Consider the following 19,043-nt stretch of genomic DNA (forward strand, 5'->3'; position numbering starts at 1 on the left):
AAACGACTGTATTAAATACCTTTCTACAGAAATGAGCGATGGCTGGAAACGTGCGCGCGCTGGAAGTGAGATTAGATTTTCCTCGCCCACGTGACCGTCCATTAAAAAAATCGCGCTGTTTCCTCTCATTGTTAATTTTCGTGATTCACTGTTTATAGATTCCCCATGGTTTAGGGAATATAACAAAGTGCACGTGACGTTGTGATTTAAGATAATTGAGTCAATTTAAAAACGATAAACCTGTCCTTGCAACCATGCCACACCATCTTGTCTCAAGGAATCATTCAAAATTATATTAAAGGGCGTTTTGTTTTGTTTATATCCCTGTTACCTGACAGATAAAAGGGGCGTGTCATATTTATTGCGAATGGATGTTGCCTAAAGGGGTGCAATCAACTGAACCTTTAATGTCAGCTTAAAAATTAATAATATTTACTTGAGGTTAAATGTATGTTATGGGCCCTATTGTGGTACACATTGAATCAAACGTCTCAGTGATATTTTAACAAATAACTAGCTCCACGTCTGAAATGACTCTTTATTTGGACTAACTTCATCATCCTGGCGTGGGCAGGGAAAAGAGCCAAACATGTTTCATCCAGTCCCCTCCAGTCACGTGTCTGCTGCTATAGCTGTGACCATCACATCAACCATATTGTAGCAAAAGACTGTGAAGTGTGTTTTCTTCCAAAACTCTCCAGACTAACCTTACTTGCATTCGGCTTGAACTGGCTGACTTTGAGTTTTCAACATTGAAAAAAAGATGATTGTAGAGGTTTAAGGCAATTCACTACCAAGTACTTCCAAAATGTCAGTCGACATGAACTTTAACCCATTTTTTTGTAATGCGTGTTCTTTGATGGACAGTTCATTAGTGCATGCTATTTCTATTAATACAACTTTCTTGTTTTACAGATGTAATGTAACTTGCTCATTGTCTGAAACATCCTATCTTTTTTGTGATGTTTTAACATCCACTTTTCGTGATCTAATAGTTTCAAATGGATAAAATCCAATGTCCCACCTCACCTTTATTCACACTGAATATTAAGTTTCACTCGGAAATATGTCCAGAAAGATTACAGAAGCAAAATGGGTTATGAACGTGATCATTCCAGTGGATATTGCAGGCCAAAGAAATAGTATTTCCTTACACATCTTAACTCTGCATCTTTGTGCTTTTCCCTGTTAATTGTCAGTTACCTTAATTTTTGAGGCTATTTTAATATTTTATACTGATGGTCGTATTTTCTTGTTTAATTGCTTATGTCTCAAAGTCTATGTGTGTGTGTGTGTGTGTGTGTTTGCGCTCAGCTTGCTAATGCACTCACTGCTTTCACTTCCCTAACAGTGTGCGTGTCCGAGCCGTGGTGATGACACGTGATGATTCTAGCGGTGGCTGGGTGCCCCTTGGAGGCGGCGGCCTCAGTCACGTGGTCATATGCAAGGGGCGGAGCTCTCAAGGTCGTGGGCGGAGAGAGTACGTCATACGTGGAGAACGGCTACGCGATCGAGCAGTGAGTGTGTGCGTGTGTGTTCATGCCTGTCTTTGAGTGCACAGATGATCCCTCAGCCTGACAGTCCTGGTAGTTCGGGTAATCTGGTAGCTGCCCTCACGAGTGGCCCGCGAGTCACCCGCCCACCTCTCTTTTTTTTTTTGTGCAGCCTGTGCTGGAATGCGCCATTCAAAAGGGTCTGGTCTACAATAAGGTGAACCCCATCTTCCATCACTGGCGTGTGGAGGAGAGGAAGTTTGGTCTGACCTTCCAGAGCCCAGCTGACGCCATCTCCTTCGAGAAGGGGCTTCAAAGTGTCCTTGAGAAGCTGGACAGAGGTACAGAACCAGCAAAAGATAGCAAACAGAAAGCTAGTTTAGAGGTTTAAAGCCAAATAACTTTGTTGTTCTGACTTCTCAATGTACCAATACAGTGCAAGGATCTCGCTAATGTGTCTAATGTGAACTTCTATTTTCTTTTTTAAATGTATTTATGATAAACCAGAGTCTGTTTTTTTTGTATATTTCCCTGCAGGATCTGACTCGCCATCCTCCTCGACACCTGAAGAGGGCGACACAGAGGATGACGGTCAAGCAGTGAGTGTTTTTATCAAAACAAAGTGCTTCGGACTATCTTGTTCATCTTTGTGTCTGTCTGAGAATTACTTCGTGACTAGATACTCATGAAGTCGTAATAGACATTGAAGTCAATAAATCAAAATTGACTAATTATTTTCCTATGCATTTCTGGTCTTACGGTGCACGATTCACTTGTACAAAGAAAATTGTCTTTGAAATCATCATAACGTAATAACTTGCTTTGCCGTTTCCGGGCTAAAATCTTGACAATAATTTAGCTTCTTTTTTTGAATACTATTCAAATGAATTCAAAGCAGAATTAGGGAATGACTCGTACATAAAACAAGAAAATCCAAAGTACACATTTACACCTTCTATCCTCCGTCTTGTTGCGTAAGCATGAGGTGGTTCTGCATGTTTGATGACTTGCAGTCTGTCTCAGTCTCATACAGGGAGTGAGTCGTCATCCAACAGCAGAAAAGAGATGCTGCCCAAACCCATTACCATTGTGACCAGTGAGTCGTCCTCCACCTGTTTTGTGCGCTCCACAGAGGAGTTTGCGTATGGGACAGGGCACGCATGCACGACGCAGACCCCAGCTCAGGTAAAGGATTCACACTGCTTATAAGTTGACTCTGGTATGTCCGTCAATGCTGTGTCCATGTGTCCAAAAAGGGAACAATCTTTAAGAAATCTAGTTTAAAACAAACATCTTCTCTTGTATTCATGTGGTTTTGAAAAAAACTTTTATACAATTTTCAAGAAATGGTGTAGATCGATGGGAAAAATGTCATGTGGTTCAACCAATCTAAAATAAAATTTGAATACATATGAATGTATTCACATTAATAATTCTGTACAAACATCTTTTAAATAAATAAATGTATTATTTTAAGATAATTTATTTTTCTTAATAAATATTGTGAATTTTTTATTAATATTACGATTTTTGGGAGTCGCACCACATGACATTTTACAAACACGACATTAAGCTTTATTTTTTTATCAGTGTTTCAAATATTAATAAGCAGCGAAACTATTTTGCTAAAAATACTCCTCAAGGTTTTCTTTTCAATTCTTTTTAATTATTATTTTTTTTTTTATTATTTTACTTTATTCCAACCAAAAAAAATCTAAATTAATTCAGAAATGAAAAACATGTTCATCACAGAAAATTATGTTTTTGAGTCACAAAAATAAAGTGTAAAAAGCTGTCACTGGGGTGGTACCATTTAAAAAAGTACTAATATTTATCATTTTGGTATAAATACATCCTTTTGGGTTACTAATAAGCACCTTCCTGTAGCTCAAACAGAAAAGCATGGTTCTAGCGATGGAAGGGTCATAGGGAAAGCAAGATCTGAAATGTGTTCCTTTAATGCAGTTTAAGACACGTTTGGACTTTATTTTACAGTACTGTTCCTCATGTACATACTATGTACTTAATATAACAATTAAAATAACTAGGTAACAACTAGGTACTAACCCTGAACCTACCCCTAAACCTTACCTTAACCCATAGTTACTTTATATGCCCAGTACTTTTTTACAATGTAAGTTCATGTACTGTAGAATAAAGTGTAACCTTAAAAGTTATGTCAAATTCATAGAAATGATGTACCTGTTAAAAAGGTGACAGCTTTTTATGGTGTAATCACACCTGTCTTATTTGGTTAAACTAAATCGAACTCAAGTTTGTTTCCCCCCTTGGTGCAAATCTTTTGGGCAGGTGTGAATACAGCAATTGCACTCAGGTGCAGTCCAAACAACAGTACCAAGATCAAGCTGAAGAGACGATCTCGGTCCGGTTCCAAATTAACTCTGGTATAGTTGAATGGATGAACTTATGAATGGGTTGCACTTTATTTTACAGTACATGTACTAACATGTACTTATAGTGTACTTACAGTGTATTTATCTAAGAAAGTTCTGGTAATACAAGGTAACTACAATGGGGTAGGGTTGGTTTAGGGGTAGGTTCAGGGTTAGTACCTAGTTATTACATAGTTATTGTAATTACTATAATAAGTACATAGTATGTACATGAGGAACAGGACTGTAAAATAAAGTGCTACCTATGAATGCTCAACCTTAGTACACGTTTGGTACATGTTTGGTACAGGTTTAGTCCACACCTGCCCAAAAGATCTGCACCAAGGGGGGAAATGAAATTTAGTTCAATTCAATCGAGCCAAACAAGACAGGTGTGAATACACAATTTCTGGTTCAGCTGCATAAGGGGTACGGTGTAAGCAAACCACACCCCCCAAAAAAATAAAATAAAATCAACACTGTATTTGGTCTGAACCAAAGCAAGTGAGTAAGTAGACTTTCCTGGTGTGAATACACCCATTAATGTATGAATGAAGTGCATGTTTATTGTATTTTTAAATAAATAAATAAATTGATCCAGACTTAAAATACGAGAGTCAAGTCACTGCCCCTCCAGAGTTATATTCAACCCTCGCTCCTCTCTCACTGCAGATCCACACCCGACCTGCCCAGGACCAGCTCACCCAAGTAACCGCCGTTTTGAACCCTCCGGCGCCCCCTCCGCCTCCTCCGGCCCCCCCGACCCCCCCCATATTGCCCCCTACCTCGTCCCCCCTCTCTCCGCTCTCGCCCACCATCTCCCTGCTGGAGGAAGGGGATCTCCGTAGCCTGGACCCGTGCAAGGACCTGTGGGGTACACGCGGCTACGAGGACTACCGCCGCGCCGGTGCTACACGGACCAAGGTGGGCGGGCTGACGGGGGGCGTGGTGGTGGGCGGCGGCCAGGACAAGACGGAGCTCTGCGTGGTGCGCTTCGAGAAGGAACTGGCCGGCGTGGGCACCACGGGCTGCGAGGTCACCGTCATGCTGGACACCAAAGGCTCTCAGCACAACTCTTCGCCCACCTGCATGCCCAACGCCGTGCCGGGAGTGCCGTCGGCCAGCGGCTCCCCGGAGGAGACGGGCAAAAGCTCGCCCTCACCCTGCTGCATTCACACCTCGCTCGCCACGCCCCGCTCTCGGACTCGCAAGCGAGGGGCCGGCGGAGGGGAAGCCATCTCGCCCGACGACGACAGCTCCTGTCCTCAGGGCTCCTCCTCTTGCTCGTCACGCTGCGTGTACTGCCGCTCCGTCTTCAGCGCCTCTGAGAACGGACGGGGGCGCTGCCGGGACGCTCCCGATCCGGCGCTACACTGCTTGCGCCAGTGGACGTGTGTGTGGTGCGCGGAGAGCCTGCTCTACCACTGCATGTCGGACTCTGAGGGCGAGTTCTGGGAGCCGTGCTCGTGCGAGGACTCGATGGGAGGCCGGCCGCACACGCTGTGCTGCGCCCGTTGGATGGTGCTTTTGACACTGTCTCTTTTTGTGCCCTGCATGTGCTGCTACCTGCCCCTGCGCGCATGCCTGCGCTGTGGGGAGAGATGCGGCTGCTGCGGAGGAAAGCACAAGGCCGTGCGATGAGGCCTGATTGGGGGGAGGGCGTGTGGAGGGGGCTTATTGTGACGGGGCGGGAGCACAAAGACGTTGCCGTCGTTCGAGGAACAGCTGTAGAGCCAGATCTCCTACATAAACCTTCCCGATAATATCCCCTTGCCCCCTCTGAGGCCGTCTGCTGCATTCCGCTCTTTCTATTCTCTGCTCGGACCCTTCACGCTCGTACCGGTGGAGGGTGCATGGGTTCGGGGAGATCGCTCTCTGATTTGCTGGTCGTTGGGTTCAGGGGTCGTCTCCGGGAGGTGGGGAGTGAATGGGGATCAGTGACGTGTAAACAATTGTTAGTTTTTTTTTCTGGGTTTTATTTCTTAATTTAGGGAGAAAATATGAGATGAAAAATGTTTATAGCTATGGTTATAAGACCTTTTTTTTGAGTATCTAATTTTACTTGATCTGTTTTTTTGCAATTGAGTTAATGAATACACTCCCCTTGTACCTCTACGTTACTGAGTTTTACCTCAAAGTCCAGAGGAGAGGAAGGCAGATAGACTTATTTCGGGGACTGTGTGCTGTGGTGAGGTTTTGTATATGGTCTTTGCGGTAGGTTTTTCATGCACGTTCGGGCAGAACATATCTGTGAAGGAGAACATGTTGATGTCGTATCACTTTTAGTTGTTTGAGGACAAGGAACGTGAACAGTCGGATCGAGGGCAGCAGTTTCACCAAATTCACCACTTTCACCACATACATGTTCATTCTTCTGTCAAGAGAGTATAGTTGTATTGAACTTGCCAGCAACCAAGAAGGTTGCCTATATTTGAAGTACAGACCAAAAACGTGGAGAGATAATCTAGACGTAAATCTGCCGAACATTTGCACAGCAAATGTGAACCGAGGCCTTGAAATGTAGTTGTACACACCACCAAAAATAAATTAACTTTGTTACTTATTAGTAAGAAGTAAAGAATAACAGAGCAAAGGCTTGTTTTGTGTGACAACATTTTAACTTTATCTGTCCGTATAGCAACAAGAGAAGTACTCAGTCATTAACTATCATGAGTTACAACGCGTGTGCTTTTGCGTTCCTAAACAGAGCAACGAAGTGACATGCCATTTTGTCTGGTTAGCCCCGCCCACAGTGAAATCTCATTGGTCCAAAAAACATCAGCTACAATTCTGATTGGCTGTGACTGTGTTACAGTACATAATTTAGTTTTCACTGTGGACAGGCAACTTACCTGATGCTGAAAACTTCATCGTCTGGCTAGAGGACGCTAAAGAATTTAGACCAATCAGTTCAAACACTGCCTGGCATAACGGTTTGGACCACAAAGTGTTAAGAAACATTGCTTTAAATATCTCAAAGCTGCTATTTCAACTCCCCTAAACTTGTCTTACCTCGCTGCTAGTAATGAGGAGTTAGGGAATCAGACACAGTCCTGTAGTCAATGTTTGAGTTAGGAAGACGACGCCTCTAAATTATGATATCTATGATGGGGAAGAACTAACGTCCAAGAGGTTTCTCCGTCAATGTTGTATTAACTACTCATTAGAGGCACTTTAAAAGAAAAGGGTTTTACAGCAAGACCATGAGATCTACACACATGTGCATTGTATTTCATTGTCCATCTGGACTCATTTCAGTCCATTTTCAAAGACGTGAAACATTCTCTCACTCACACACACACACACACTCACTCTTTATGGGCAGATTATTAGACATGAGTAGAGAAACACAAAAAGACCCAAAAATAGCACTGGAAAAAAGGAGAACTTTGCGAGATGAGACCACCCTTGAGGGCCCTAGTCATACATCCTATTAATAAATGTGCCTTTTGATTTATTTAACCAATAACCTATAATTTCTAAGTAACGACGTACCTAAATACTCTTTTTTTTTTTTTCAGGTTGTTTATTTCTGCCAATGTGCATATTTGAATATGTATGTGTCTATTAGTTTGATAAGTAATCAATGGAAAATATTACCTGTTTATATATTTATTGAGATATTTATTCTAATTCTTTATTTATTTTTGGAGACGGGTTTTTATTTTCTGTGCTGTCTTACTTCTCTGACTTTGTGCCAATTTGCTGCTTTGAGGTGTTACATATCGTGGGTTTGTATCATTAATTAAACCCTAACTCTATATTTTAATGAAAAGTTTGCACTCTGAATCATGTTTACATGTGTTTATGTACTCTAATTGTGGAACGACATCATTCAGCATTCACTCATAACCACAATATAAGTCTGGTGTATTAGAGCACGAGACAGAAATAGTGCATTGTGCTCCATTCACACATCCAGTTGGAAAAGGCTGAATTTCATGAAGAAATATCAAGGTCATATTTCTCCCTTTTCAAAGGAAACACATAATAATTAATATTTTGCAAAAAGAAAAGTAAATTAATATTTTTATGACAATAACCCTCCCCACACCCTATAAAAGAAAAGGAGCAATGGGAGTTCTGTGCAGACAATATTTTTCAAATACAAAATAAAAACTGTATATTATATTTAACCTATATATTCATGTATTTTAAATAATTGTATTAATAATTTGTATTACAGTGGTCCAAATGACAAACTACAGAGAACTGGGAGGAAGATGCTCTTGATTGTCCGGAAAATAATGCAAAAAAATAATATTCTTCAAATAAGAGTCAAAGAGAGTTTGATATACATTCAATAATGACTCTGACCACTAGGCGGAGCCAATTTCACCAAGCGCTTTCTTGATTGTCCACAAGGGGGCGCCAGTGTAATGCAATTCCAGAACTCAATTAATGGCAAGTAGAAGAGAGTTTTCACATTTATTTGAAAATGTAATAGAGAAAATATAAACACAGCAGAGATGAATGGACAGAAAAGGTCTTAAAGTGTGAGCATGTACCCATGTGTGCACTCAGGACAGGTGCTGGCGCTTGTGTTTAAGGATCTCCGTCGAGGTGAGAGTCAGGTCTTTATTACAGATGTCACAATGATAGACCCTTGTCAGACCTGATGAAGATGATGAGGATGTTTGTACACTTTCAGACTCTGAAAAAAAATAAAAACAAACAAACAAACAAACATTTACTATGCAGAACTAATTAGCGATATTAAAATCTAGAATATTCAAATTAGTGTATCTGCCAAATCTTTTTCAAAATCTTTTGAAAAAAAAAACTTTTTATGAAAAAATATGAAATATGAATTTTTTTCATATTTTTGTGAACACTTAGCAAACATTTTGTTTTTTTTACATGTATTTATTTCAGCTATTTATGTAGGTCTAATTTTTCAAAATTATCATACTGGGAAGATGTATTGTTGTGAGCCAAAACATGGAAATGAGTTTGCATTTTGCATTTCTGATTGAAATGTTTTTAGCTGAAATGCCTGGAAAAAGGTGGCGAACAAAATTTTTTAATGTTCTATTCCAGTGGTCCTAACCCTGGTCCTGTAGGCACCCCAACACTGCACATTCTACATGTCTCCTTTCTCTGACACAACAATTTCGGGTCTTGGAGTCTCTACTGAATCAGGTGTGTTTGATTAAGGGGACATACAAAACATGCAGCGTTGGGGTGCCTCCAGGACCAGGGTTGGGACCTTTGTTCTATTCTATGGCATAAAAAAACATCAGTAAAATCAAAGCTTTTAGTTGTCTTGAAAAAAGGCAGTTACTAACAAGAGTCTAAATGGGACTACAAAAGAGATGGAAGTTTGGTGGTGATGCTCAAGTCATGTGACCATGTTGTAGTTCATTTCAAACTGTTTTCAGAAGTTTTTACTTCTGCCGAATATATTTAGGCTTCAGAATTCATAAAAGTTGTGTTCATGGAAATAATCATATTGGGTTTTTGTTGAGGGAACCACGGTGACACTAACTTCCAAGCTGGCCTACGAAAATACATCACTGCACTGCTCTATAGTAAGACATCTCAGCACATCCTGAGCCTTTACAGAGCACAATCCTGCTGCTCACCGTCCTCAGGCTGCTGTTCCTCCGGCGGCCTGCAGATGGCCTCGTGCTGCATGCGCTCCAAAGGAGTCAGGGGCATGTAGAGGTCACATTGAGGGCAGGTCCAAAAAGTGCGTAAACATTCACTGTATAGGTCCTTAGAGTCCTACACAACACCAATTAAAAAAAACATAGGAAGTGGTGCTATTAGAGCACTGTAAGAAAAGGCTTTTATGCACATCCTGTTTGAGGAAAAGCACTTACACACAGACAGTTGTAGGTAAAGTAGCTGCACAAACGCAGGCCTCCTTTAATGGGATCTGGTTCGGCTTTCATGCCAGGAAACAGAGAGCCGATAGCTGAAGCGGAAGACAGATCGGGATCCAGTTGCGGTCCGATGTAAAGGTTTTGAGACTGCAGCGCTGTCAGACGCCTCAGACTGTAACTAACCTATGAGAGGAAATCATTATCATGTGCGTTTGATCAAGACTGATAGTACAAATGCATTATTATGTTTGCCTCGTTACCTCAGTGTATAACAGAAACCGTACGAGTCCCTCACAGAGTTTATCTAGTTCTTTGCGGGACACTTTGGGCCCGCCTGTCCCGAGGCCGCCCTGTCCGATCTGAAGCTGAAGCAGCCTCTCCCATTCACCCCGCAGACCGAGGGCCGAGGAGAGCACCTTCAGCGCAGAGTTTCCGTCCATCAAGCCCAGCTCCAGCCATCCGTCCAGCACCACCCGCGTGCAGTCAGCGTTACTGTCCACAGAGCTGGCCACCAGCAGCAGGGCCTGTGACAAGAAGAGTGTCCAACATCGGCCAGACGTTTGGGGCTGGTGAGATTATGAAGTGTTTTTAAACGAAGTCTCTTAATCTCAGCAAGGCTGTATTTAACTGATCAAAAATACAGTATAAGATATACATATACAAATATTGCATTTTAGATATTTTAAATTTACATTTATTGTGGGGTTACAGTTTACTAAACCTAAAACCATAGTTGCTTGAAATAAAATAAACTTGAACTGAAATAAAACCAAATAGAAAAACCCTTCAACTTGTTTTGTTTCAGCTAGTTGCCAAACAAAAATCTTATTGTCATGTAGTTTAACTTGATGTACTTAAACTATACAGACTGCTTCTTTTTTGTTTGAAAATCTCAATGCATATTTTAGGTTAAGTTGAAAACAAAAGTGTTTATTTAAAATAGAAATCTTTTGTAATGCTATAAATACTTTACTGTCAATTTTGATTTGCTAAATAGATGAATACAATTATTAATTTCTTTAAAAGATTCTACTTAACCCAAACTTTTGTATACATAGTTTTTCTTGTTTGCTCTGAAAACTATTATAGTTTTTTAAGCTAAGTTTAAATTTAATGGCTCTAAAATTGTCATGTTGAGTAACCATTGAATAATAAATATATACAATTTCTCTCACATCTTGAATGTATGCGAATGAGATTAATTTGGAAAATGTTTTAAATACATTTCTCATTATTTCTCATTATATATTTAATTTTGTTCATTCATGAATTTAATTAATTTTTTATAAAATATTTTAGAAATTTCATTAAGCTCTTCAGGGATTTTTTAATAGTATGAACTAACCCTGCATTGTCTTAAAAAAATACAATTATCTGATATTTTAAGAGATTTATTGACTTCATTAGGGTCTGCAGGGGTCCCCTCTATCTATTTCCTGATTTTTTTTAATAAAATATGTGATTTCAGTGTGTTTCTTGGTTCAAACGGCAAATAATAAAATGATAAATTTAAAGATGGTCTCTGTTTTCTCAGCATTCACTGACCTGCAGTGCTGGAACCCGCAGACAGTTGGAGATGTAAGGCTTGTTTGTTTCTAGCAGAGTAACGAAGGCCAGTAACTGATGCCTGTTGCTCTGGCCTTTATCAGCCCCTGCAGAGAGAGAGAACGTAACAGTACAACAGTGAAACAGAGGACAGAGTCCCTCACCATTACTGTCTTATTACAAAGAGCAGCTTGTACCAAACTCGCTGGACTCGTGTTCAGAGACATGCAGGACTTCAGGGTCACTGGCAAACACGCTGGTTGGGTGGATAACAACACCTTGTTTATTTCGCGTGTGAAACACCTAACACACAAACAGAAAAATGTGAGCCGTCCAAAGCTGCCTGATATTAGCGTGCATGCATGTGAAGCGGTTACCTGCTCGGAGTCTTTACGGGTTGCGTTGTGCTCATCTGGAATGGCCAGCTGTGGGTAAAGACCGCGGCACAGCACCAGCTTGAGCAGAGTCTGCTGCCGTGAAGACAGATCTGCACTGGCGTATGCAGCTTCCTGCAGCTCATTCACATTGTGACGCAATTTGAACTTGACTTCCTGTAAGAGCCAGACAACCAAGAATTAGGAGAAAATAAAAAATACATAAAAGAGTACAGTATGGGTGAACCTCATAAAACCTGGGTCATATTTCATTTTAAAATCAATAAATAAATAACATTTCTCAATAATAAAATAAAGCCTATTTTTGACTCGAAGCTCAAGCCTTGTGACATTACGATACTTTAAACAAATCTGATTTCACCCAGTTTTGTGATTTTTACAAATTCTTCCCATTCAAAAGTATCTTGTGCCTACCAAGGCTGCATTTATTTGATCAAAATTATAGTAAAAAGAGTAATATTGTGAAATATTATAACAATTTTACATAGTTTCTAATTTAATATATTTTAAAATGTAGGATTTTAATGTTAATGCTAATGCTGTCATGTGATCCTTCAGAAATTATTCTCATAAGCTGATTTGGTGCTCAACAAAAAATGATGGAAACAGTTATGAAAACAGTCCCTATTATGGGTTATGAAAGGTTCATACTTTGGTTTTGGGAGTCCCCAACAACAGGTTGACATTCATGAAAATGTCAAAAAACACTTTTTGAGAACTTTTTTTACCTTACTTGCTCAACGACTCCCAAATGACTCGCTCAGCGATTAATCTTTCCAAAAACGTTCCCTTCTTTGCATGATGCTAATCCACGGTGATTGTTTGGTCAAATTGTTTTCATTTTAATTTCATGGTGTCTGTAATGACTGATAAAGCAGTGTTTGTGAGCGCAGTGCTGCTTTGTGTAAAGTGTTACCAGGGAAGTCGCTATTTTTACCGCTCCAGAAGCAGCACCTAGTGGCAAAGAATGAATTTACATTTTCATTTAGACAAACGGAAAAGAACAACAAGTGGGCGGACAATATGCTAATGTGTCATGTTCACATCGACATGATACGGCTTGGGATTCGTTTGAAAAGCGACTCGTTTTAATGATTCAGATTCGACTCTTTCTTTTGAGATACACAGTGGACTTTCAGATTGAAAACTTTGCAGGATGGTTTCCTTCACTTAGAGCTGTGTTACACACTGCATGAAAAGTAATAATGGGGCACTTTAATTTTTATGTGGAAATCACGAAACGTTTTTACAGGATTCTCTGATGAACAAAGATCAAAAGAACACAACCGATCTAAAATAAAAATCTTTTGTAGTATTTGAATTTCATCAACACTTTGACCAATTTAATGCATCCCCGTTGAGGAAAATATTTAATTCCTTATTTGATTTCGCTAGAAATTTTCAACATTATTCTATATTAAACTGAAGGGATAGTCAAAAATAATGTCAAACCTCATGTTGTTCAACATGTTCTTTGTCCATTCACCATTTAGTTATCAACATTCTTCAAAATATCTTTTTTGTTTTGTTCCAATGAAAGAAAGTACCTACACGTTTGGAACGACATGAGGGTGAGTAAATGATGACGGAATGTTAATTTTTGGGTGGACTGTCTCTTTAAGAATTGAATACAGGAAACAGCAGAATACAGTTGAATCCAGATGAGTGCTCTCTTTATTTTTCAATCTAAATCAGCTGAGGCACCTGTATGTCCACAGTCTGTTCAGCATCCTCTCTTCTCTTCTTGCTGGTTCCTGCTCCCTCATCGTCAGACCCAGACAGGTCTCCCTCCAGTCCTTCCTCCAGGCGCAGAACTTTCCTCTTGGTGCTCTCCTGGAGGTCATGGTCTCGTTTCAGCTGGTGGAGCTTCTGTCTCTCCGTGAGTCTCTCTCTGCGCCGGACTCGGTCCTGCGGCTCTCTCCTGCCGCCGGGATCTGCCTCCAGCAGACCGTGAGAGCGCAGCAGCTCCTGTAAGGAACCAGATGACACTGGCAAGGTCAGTCACAGGGACAAACGCAGCTGAAGCTGTTAGAAAGGCACAGAGGAAACTGACTTTGAACTGTCGCCTGAGGTTGACCATCTCGTAAAGCCTCTGTTCCTCCAGCCCTCTCCTCCTGCACCACTTTCTGGAACCACTTCCTCTGTCCGCTTTCACCTGTTGTCATTGGATATATTAATATTATTAGACAACACAGTTATTTGAAGTTGCTTTAAGATGACCTTTGATGTCATCTAACACTCACTTGAAGTTAAACTCTTAAAAACATTCATAATCTCTAATGAATATACTGGGAAATTTGGTCAAGTCTGAAAACCAAAATATTAATTTGTATACTATACATGATGATTGTGGTATCTAAGTTAAATTATAGCATGATTTTAGTTTTTGAATTTGTAATTTTTAGGACAAAATTTTATATAATTGTAACCCTGTCCATTTAGAGATTATTACTGACTTTTTTAAAATAGTTAAACAGTGGCAATGGAGCCTTTACATATAATGCATTATAAAGATACGACTACGAAAAGGATTTTTTAATTTTTTTTTTTGTCAGAACTGCAAGTTATAACTCTAATAGTTATATACTGACTAAATTAATTCACAATTAACCTCGCAATTTATTAAGACATAATAATACCTCACAATTCTGAATTCTTAATTTAAATATCTATTATAGGGTCCCTAACGTTGTGGATGATGCATAAATGCACAGTTCATGTTTATGCATATTTTGGTACATTCCATTTCATATTAATACTAATGCACGACATCACATTACATTCCCTTAAGGTGATATTTTATTCACAAATTTTATTTTGATACTTGATTAAGCAACATACTGTAATTACAGTACAGAGAAATAGTAAAAATTCTTCTTTTTTAATGCTCATGCAGGCCTCCAGTGCCCAACAAGCTTAGACTCTGACCTGCACCCAGGCATTAAAGGTGTTCATCAGAGTGAAGGGGTCTCCCTGGTTGCTGTTCAGGGGCTGGCGAGTGGTGGAGCAGTCAGGGTTGTGCTGAGCACTGCGCAGAAATGGAGACTGGACACTCAGCGCAGCGGCGACCGTCAACACTGGCTCCACCAGGTTAAAGACTGATCCCAAAACTAACATTTTTCCTGGACAAACACAAGTAGGAGAACTTACAATGCCATTAATACATTAGCAAGCTCAACCAACCACACAAAACATCAGGTAAGGGTTCTTTATCCTTACCAATGACCACATCCACGGGCAGTTGAGCCAGCAGCTGGCCAATAGGAGTGAGCTCCCCGTGTTCATCCAGAGCCCCCTGTTCTTTCAGATACATCACTGCAGTCTGAATACTAGAAGCAGGAGGAGGGTCTATGAAGGGAAAACTGCGAGGGTCACCCAAACCCATGCTCTTCATCTGCAGAAACATCATTCAAACACGTCTTAGTCCTGTGTCTCACTGCATTTGTATAATAATGACCCTTGACAGCAATGTTCTTGTGTTTTCCCAAATGTGAGAGGGCACCTGTAGGATGAGGGAGTCGAGCGCCACCCTGTGGATCTCAGGAACAGCATACGAGGCGAAGGCGTCGTAGTCAGATTCAGAGTAGAGTCGGTAACAGACTCCTGGTCCAGTTCTGCCGGCTCGTCCCTTCCTCTGTTCAGAACTGGCCCTGCTGATCCAGAACTCCTGCAGCCGCTGCATCTTGGCCTTCGGGTCAAAGCTCATCTCTTTCACCTTTCCTATCGAGAGACATCAGGGATGTTTCAAGATGAAGAGAACACACATTTTTAGAAAGGACGATGATAAGTTGGTGGCAGGCTCTAATAAAATCATAACATTTTATATAAAATGTATATAAAAAATTTTAGGACTAGGAAAAATAATAAATAATACCTGAATCGACCACAAAGCGCACTCCATCTATAGTGACTGAGGTCTCAGCAATATTGGTAGAAATGATGCACTTTCTCACACCCGGGGGTGCAATGTCAAACACCTGGAGGTCAAGGTTCACACACAGAGAAATGAGACATATTTTATATACCCTTCAGATGTTTAGGGTTTTTAATGTTTTTCAAAGACGTCTCTTTTCTCAACAAAGCAAGTGAAAAAAAACGTAAATTGTGGAATATTATTACAATTTAAAATAACTTTTTTCATGTTATTTATTTCTATTCATGGCAAAGCAGAATTTTTTGCATCATTATTTGAGTCTTTAGTGTCACATGATCCTTCATAAATTATTCTAATATGTTGCTCAAGTAACATTTATATAACCATTATCAATGCTGAAAACAGTTTTGCTGCTTAATATTTTTGATATGCTTTTTTCAGGATTCTTTGACTAACAGAAAGTTCATAAGAACAGCATTTATTTGAAACAGAATCATTATAAATGTCTTTACTGTCACTTTATGATAAACTGAATGCATCCTTGCTATTAATTTCTTAAAACATGTGATGGTAAAAGATAAGTGCAAATAAGAACCCCTGATCAAAAGCTAATTAAAAAATACATCTCGTGCATAAAGATCAGGAGGAAACCTGAATGAACCTGCTGTAGTGCAGAAGTACCTTATCCTGCTGGGCCAGAGAGAGGGTGCTGTGCAGAGGGAGGACGATCCAGCGCTGAGTGTGTGTGGCGTATGTCTGACAGGCCTCCTGGATGGTGGAGATCTCCGCCACTCCGCTGAGGAACAGCAGCAGGTCTCCTCTCTCCTCCGGCGGGTACCGCTGGTCAATACCCTGCAGCACACGCAGGTACGGCCGTGGGTCCAGTTTCTCCGAGCGGGACCCCTGCTCTTCTGGAGGAATGGGCTGGTAGATCACCTACACACATGCGTGGAAGAAACTGTCATTTCCGCAACAAATTCACTTAAAAAACAAACCTGTATTGAGAGCTGACCTGAATGGGGAAGAGTCTGCCTGGCACCTGCAGAACAGGTGCGCTGTTGAAGTAGCTGGAGAAGAGTTTGATGTTGATGGTGGCCGACATGAGGACCAGCCGCAGGTCTGGACGCAGGGGCAGAAGGGAGCGCAGCACTCCCAGCAGGAAGTCACAGTGCAGGTGTCTCTCGTGCACCTCGTCCAGGATCAGCACCTGGTACTGTCCCAGGGAAGCGTCCCGCTGGATCTGCCGGAGCAGGAGACCCTCGGTCAGGAACAGCAGTTTGGTAGCTGTGGTGCGGCTGGCCTCAAAGCGGATCTGGTACCCAACCTGAAGACAGAACGGACAAGACACTGTGTTTCCAGCTAACTCTCAACAGTTTTATCTGCTGTCATTCTTTAGCTCAGACCGTTTACATTTTGTATGAATTGTGTTGTCATATATATTTTATTAATCACTTTTCTTTGAATACTGATTCTGTTAATGATTATAGCTATGTACATACAGAGTTATATTAATTAATAATTATATATATATATAATTAAAATATATTTATTAACTAGTTCCATAGTTGTTATTATAAGCCCAATCATAAGCATATATAATTATACTATATTGGTAAAACGATAAAATGAGTATTGTTTATATACATTACCAGTCAAAAGTTAACGAACGGTAAGATTTAAAAAAAAATGTTTTAATAATAAGGCAAAAAAAGTAACAATGTGAAATATTTATTCTATTTCTGACAGCTTTCTATTTGAATTAATTTTCAAATGTAATTTATTCCTCTGATCAAAGCTACATTTTCAGCATCATTACTTCAGTCTTAAGTATCACATGCTGATTTGCTTGTTTCAAAAAACAATATGCAAAAAGAAAATTAAGTCTGTTAACATTTCAGAATTTCTGCATTCATTCCAACAACAGTTACGTACATTTTTGTACCTAATATTCATTTCCACAATGCCAAACGTAATGAAAATCCTCCTTTACTAAAACTATCAGTTGTTCTGAACTGAAGCAGGCTAACTCTATAGCTTGAGCTCTTGTTTATGAAAGTCACCTTTAATCACATCTTTTTGTGTTGATGACAGCTTTTGAAAGCTTTCTAAAGGGTCTGCTGTCAGTTTCTCAATGGTTTATTGGAAGTCGTCTAATTTATATTCAGTTATTAAATTAAAAAGGCTCTAACACTAAATTGCTATTCTTTTTTTCTATTCTATCTGTTTTCTGAAACTGAGACTTGTTAAAACACTTGCATATAATTGCGTTTTCGTTGATTTTGATTGCTTCCATTATTGCTTTGGATAAAAGTGTCCGCTAAATGACTAAATGTAAGTGCAAAATGTAATGTCTGAACATTTATGTTGTGATAATAATCTACTAAATGGCAGAGACGTGTGCACCTTGGAGCCGTACTGGTTGAGGCTCTCAAAGCTGACTCTCTTGGCCAGTGAGATGCAGGCGATGCGGCGAGGCTGAGTGCAGGCGATGTGCTCGAACCCTGAGGCCAGCAGATACTGCGGCACCTGTGTGGACTTCCCACAGCCCGTGTCTCCAGCCACCAGCACCACCGGATGAGTCCGCACCAGCTCCACGATCCTGTCCCGGTACTGGAAGATAGGGAGGCTCTTCTGCTCCTTCCTCAGCTTGGACAGCTTGTTGAAGCTCTGCTTCTGGTTGAAGTCTAGGAAGTGGAGGAGGGCGAGACGGCAGTCTGTGATCTCCTGTCTGCCCGCTCCAGAGGGATCCCTGCGCCTCCGGTGATCTGATCCTCCCAGCCGCTCCTCTATGTCTTTGGAGCACACGGAGATGTTGATCCTGTACCTGGCATCATACTCCCTCGGAAGCCCCAGATCCACAGATCCAGACTTCTTCCTGTGTGACTCCTGTTTGCTGGATCTGGCGGCTGACATCTCCTTCTTGGCTCTGAATCTCTGGAAGCGCTCAAAGAAGCTCCAGAACTCCTTGTGTTCGGCGCTGCCCGTCTGGATGTAGTCTTGATGGCGGAAAAAAACCTCGTCCAGCTGGGCTCGACACCGAGGACTGTCCCAGTCCCAGCTCCGACTCTCCTCTCGCTCATGGGACATCTTGAACCAGAGACGGTGCGATTCACTAGCGTGAACTAAGTTTGTGTAAATTAAACCTTCAATTACTTCCGGGTTTGCAACGCACAACTGTCCAGTTATTTAGAATTCATTTCAAATTACCATTGTTCATATTTATAGTGCAGCGTTAACATGAGAGGACCGTTTCTGGTCCGTCTGTGTTTACAGTCCGGATACCGCGCGACAATACATTATAGTTCCTACAGCAAAAACTCAGAAATACTAATTGCTATGAAAAAACAAACAAAACAAAAAAACCACACATACTATGGATGAAAAATGTTTTTGGAGTACAAAGAAGCATGCATCTTACATTAGTATATTTATCAAAAATCGTTTTTTCCCAACAGTGTCCAGTAAAATGGACATTAAATAAGCTTTTGAATTTTTGAAAACACGTTTTTTTTTAA

General features: G+C 40.6%; 2 protein-coding genes across 3 annotated transcripts; one reads left to right on the forward strand and one right to left on the reverse strand.

Annotated features, from left to right (window-relative positions):
• The first annotated feature begins 1,698 nt into the window (after positions 1 to 1,698).
• LOC113118684 (sprouty-related, EVH1 domain-containing protein 3-like) lies at positions 1,699 to 7,949 on the forward strand. The gene is made up of 4 exons (XM_026288048.1): positions 1,699 to 1,834; positions 2,031 to 2,092; positions 2,507 to 2,678; positions 4,559 to 7,949. Exons 2-4 carry the CDS (start codon positions 2,079 to 2,081, stop codon positions 5,525 to 5,527), a joined length of 1,155 nt encoding a protein of 384 aa, XP_026143833.1. The 5' UTR covers positions 1,699 to 1,834; positions 2,031 to 2,078; the 3' UTR covers positions 5,528 to 7,949.
• On the reverse strand, positions 1,743 to 18,883 carry dhx34 (DEAH (Asp-Glu-Ala-His) box polypeptide 34). 2 transcript variants are annotated; one of them, XM_026288036.1, is made up of 17 exons: positions 17,932 to 18,883; positions 16,541 to 16,852; positions 16,210 to 16,464; positions 15,529 to 15,631; positions 15,157 to 15,374; positions 14,874 to 15,048; positions 14,583 to 14,776; positions 13,708 to 13,809; positions 13,359 to 13,622; positions 11,637 to 11,810; positions 11,457 to 11,562; positions 11,260 to 11,366; positions 9,975 to 10,238; positions 9,712 to 9,897; positions 9,472 to 9,613; positions 8,395 to 8,540; positions 1,743 to 1,824 (listed from the first exon to the last, which is right to left on the reverse strand). In XM_026288036.1, exons 1-16 carry the CDS (start codon positions 18,613 to 18,615, stop codon positions 8,407 to 8,409), a joined length of 3,420 nt encoding a protein of 1,139 aa, XP_026143821.1. In that variant the 5' UTR covers positions 18,616 to 18,883; the 3' UTR covers positions 1,743 to 1,824; positions 8,395 to 8,406. The 2 variants fall into 2 exon arrangements, with proteins under 2 accessions (XP_026143821.1, XP_026143820.1); XM_026288035.1 differs by lacking the exon at positions 1,743 to 1,824 and having other exon boundaries at positions 8,296 to 8,540; positions 17,932 to 18,876.
• Positions 18,884 to 19,043: the final 160 nt, after the last annotated feature.

This window comes from Carassius auratus, chromosome 18, assembly GCF_003368295.1.
Source record: "Carassius auratus strain Wakin chromosome 18, ASM336829v1, whole genome shotgun sequence".
NCBI lineage: Eukaryota > Metazoa > Chordata > Actinopteri > Cypriniformes > Cyprinidae > Carassius > Carassius auratus.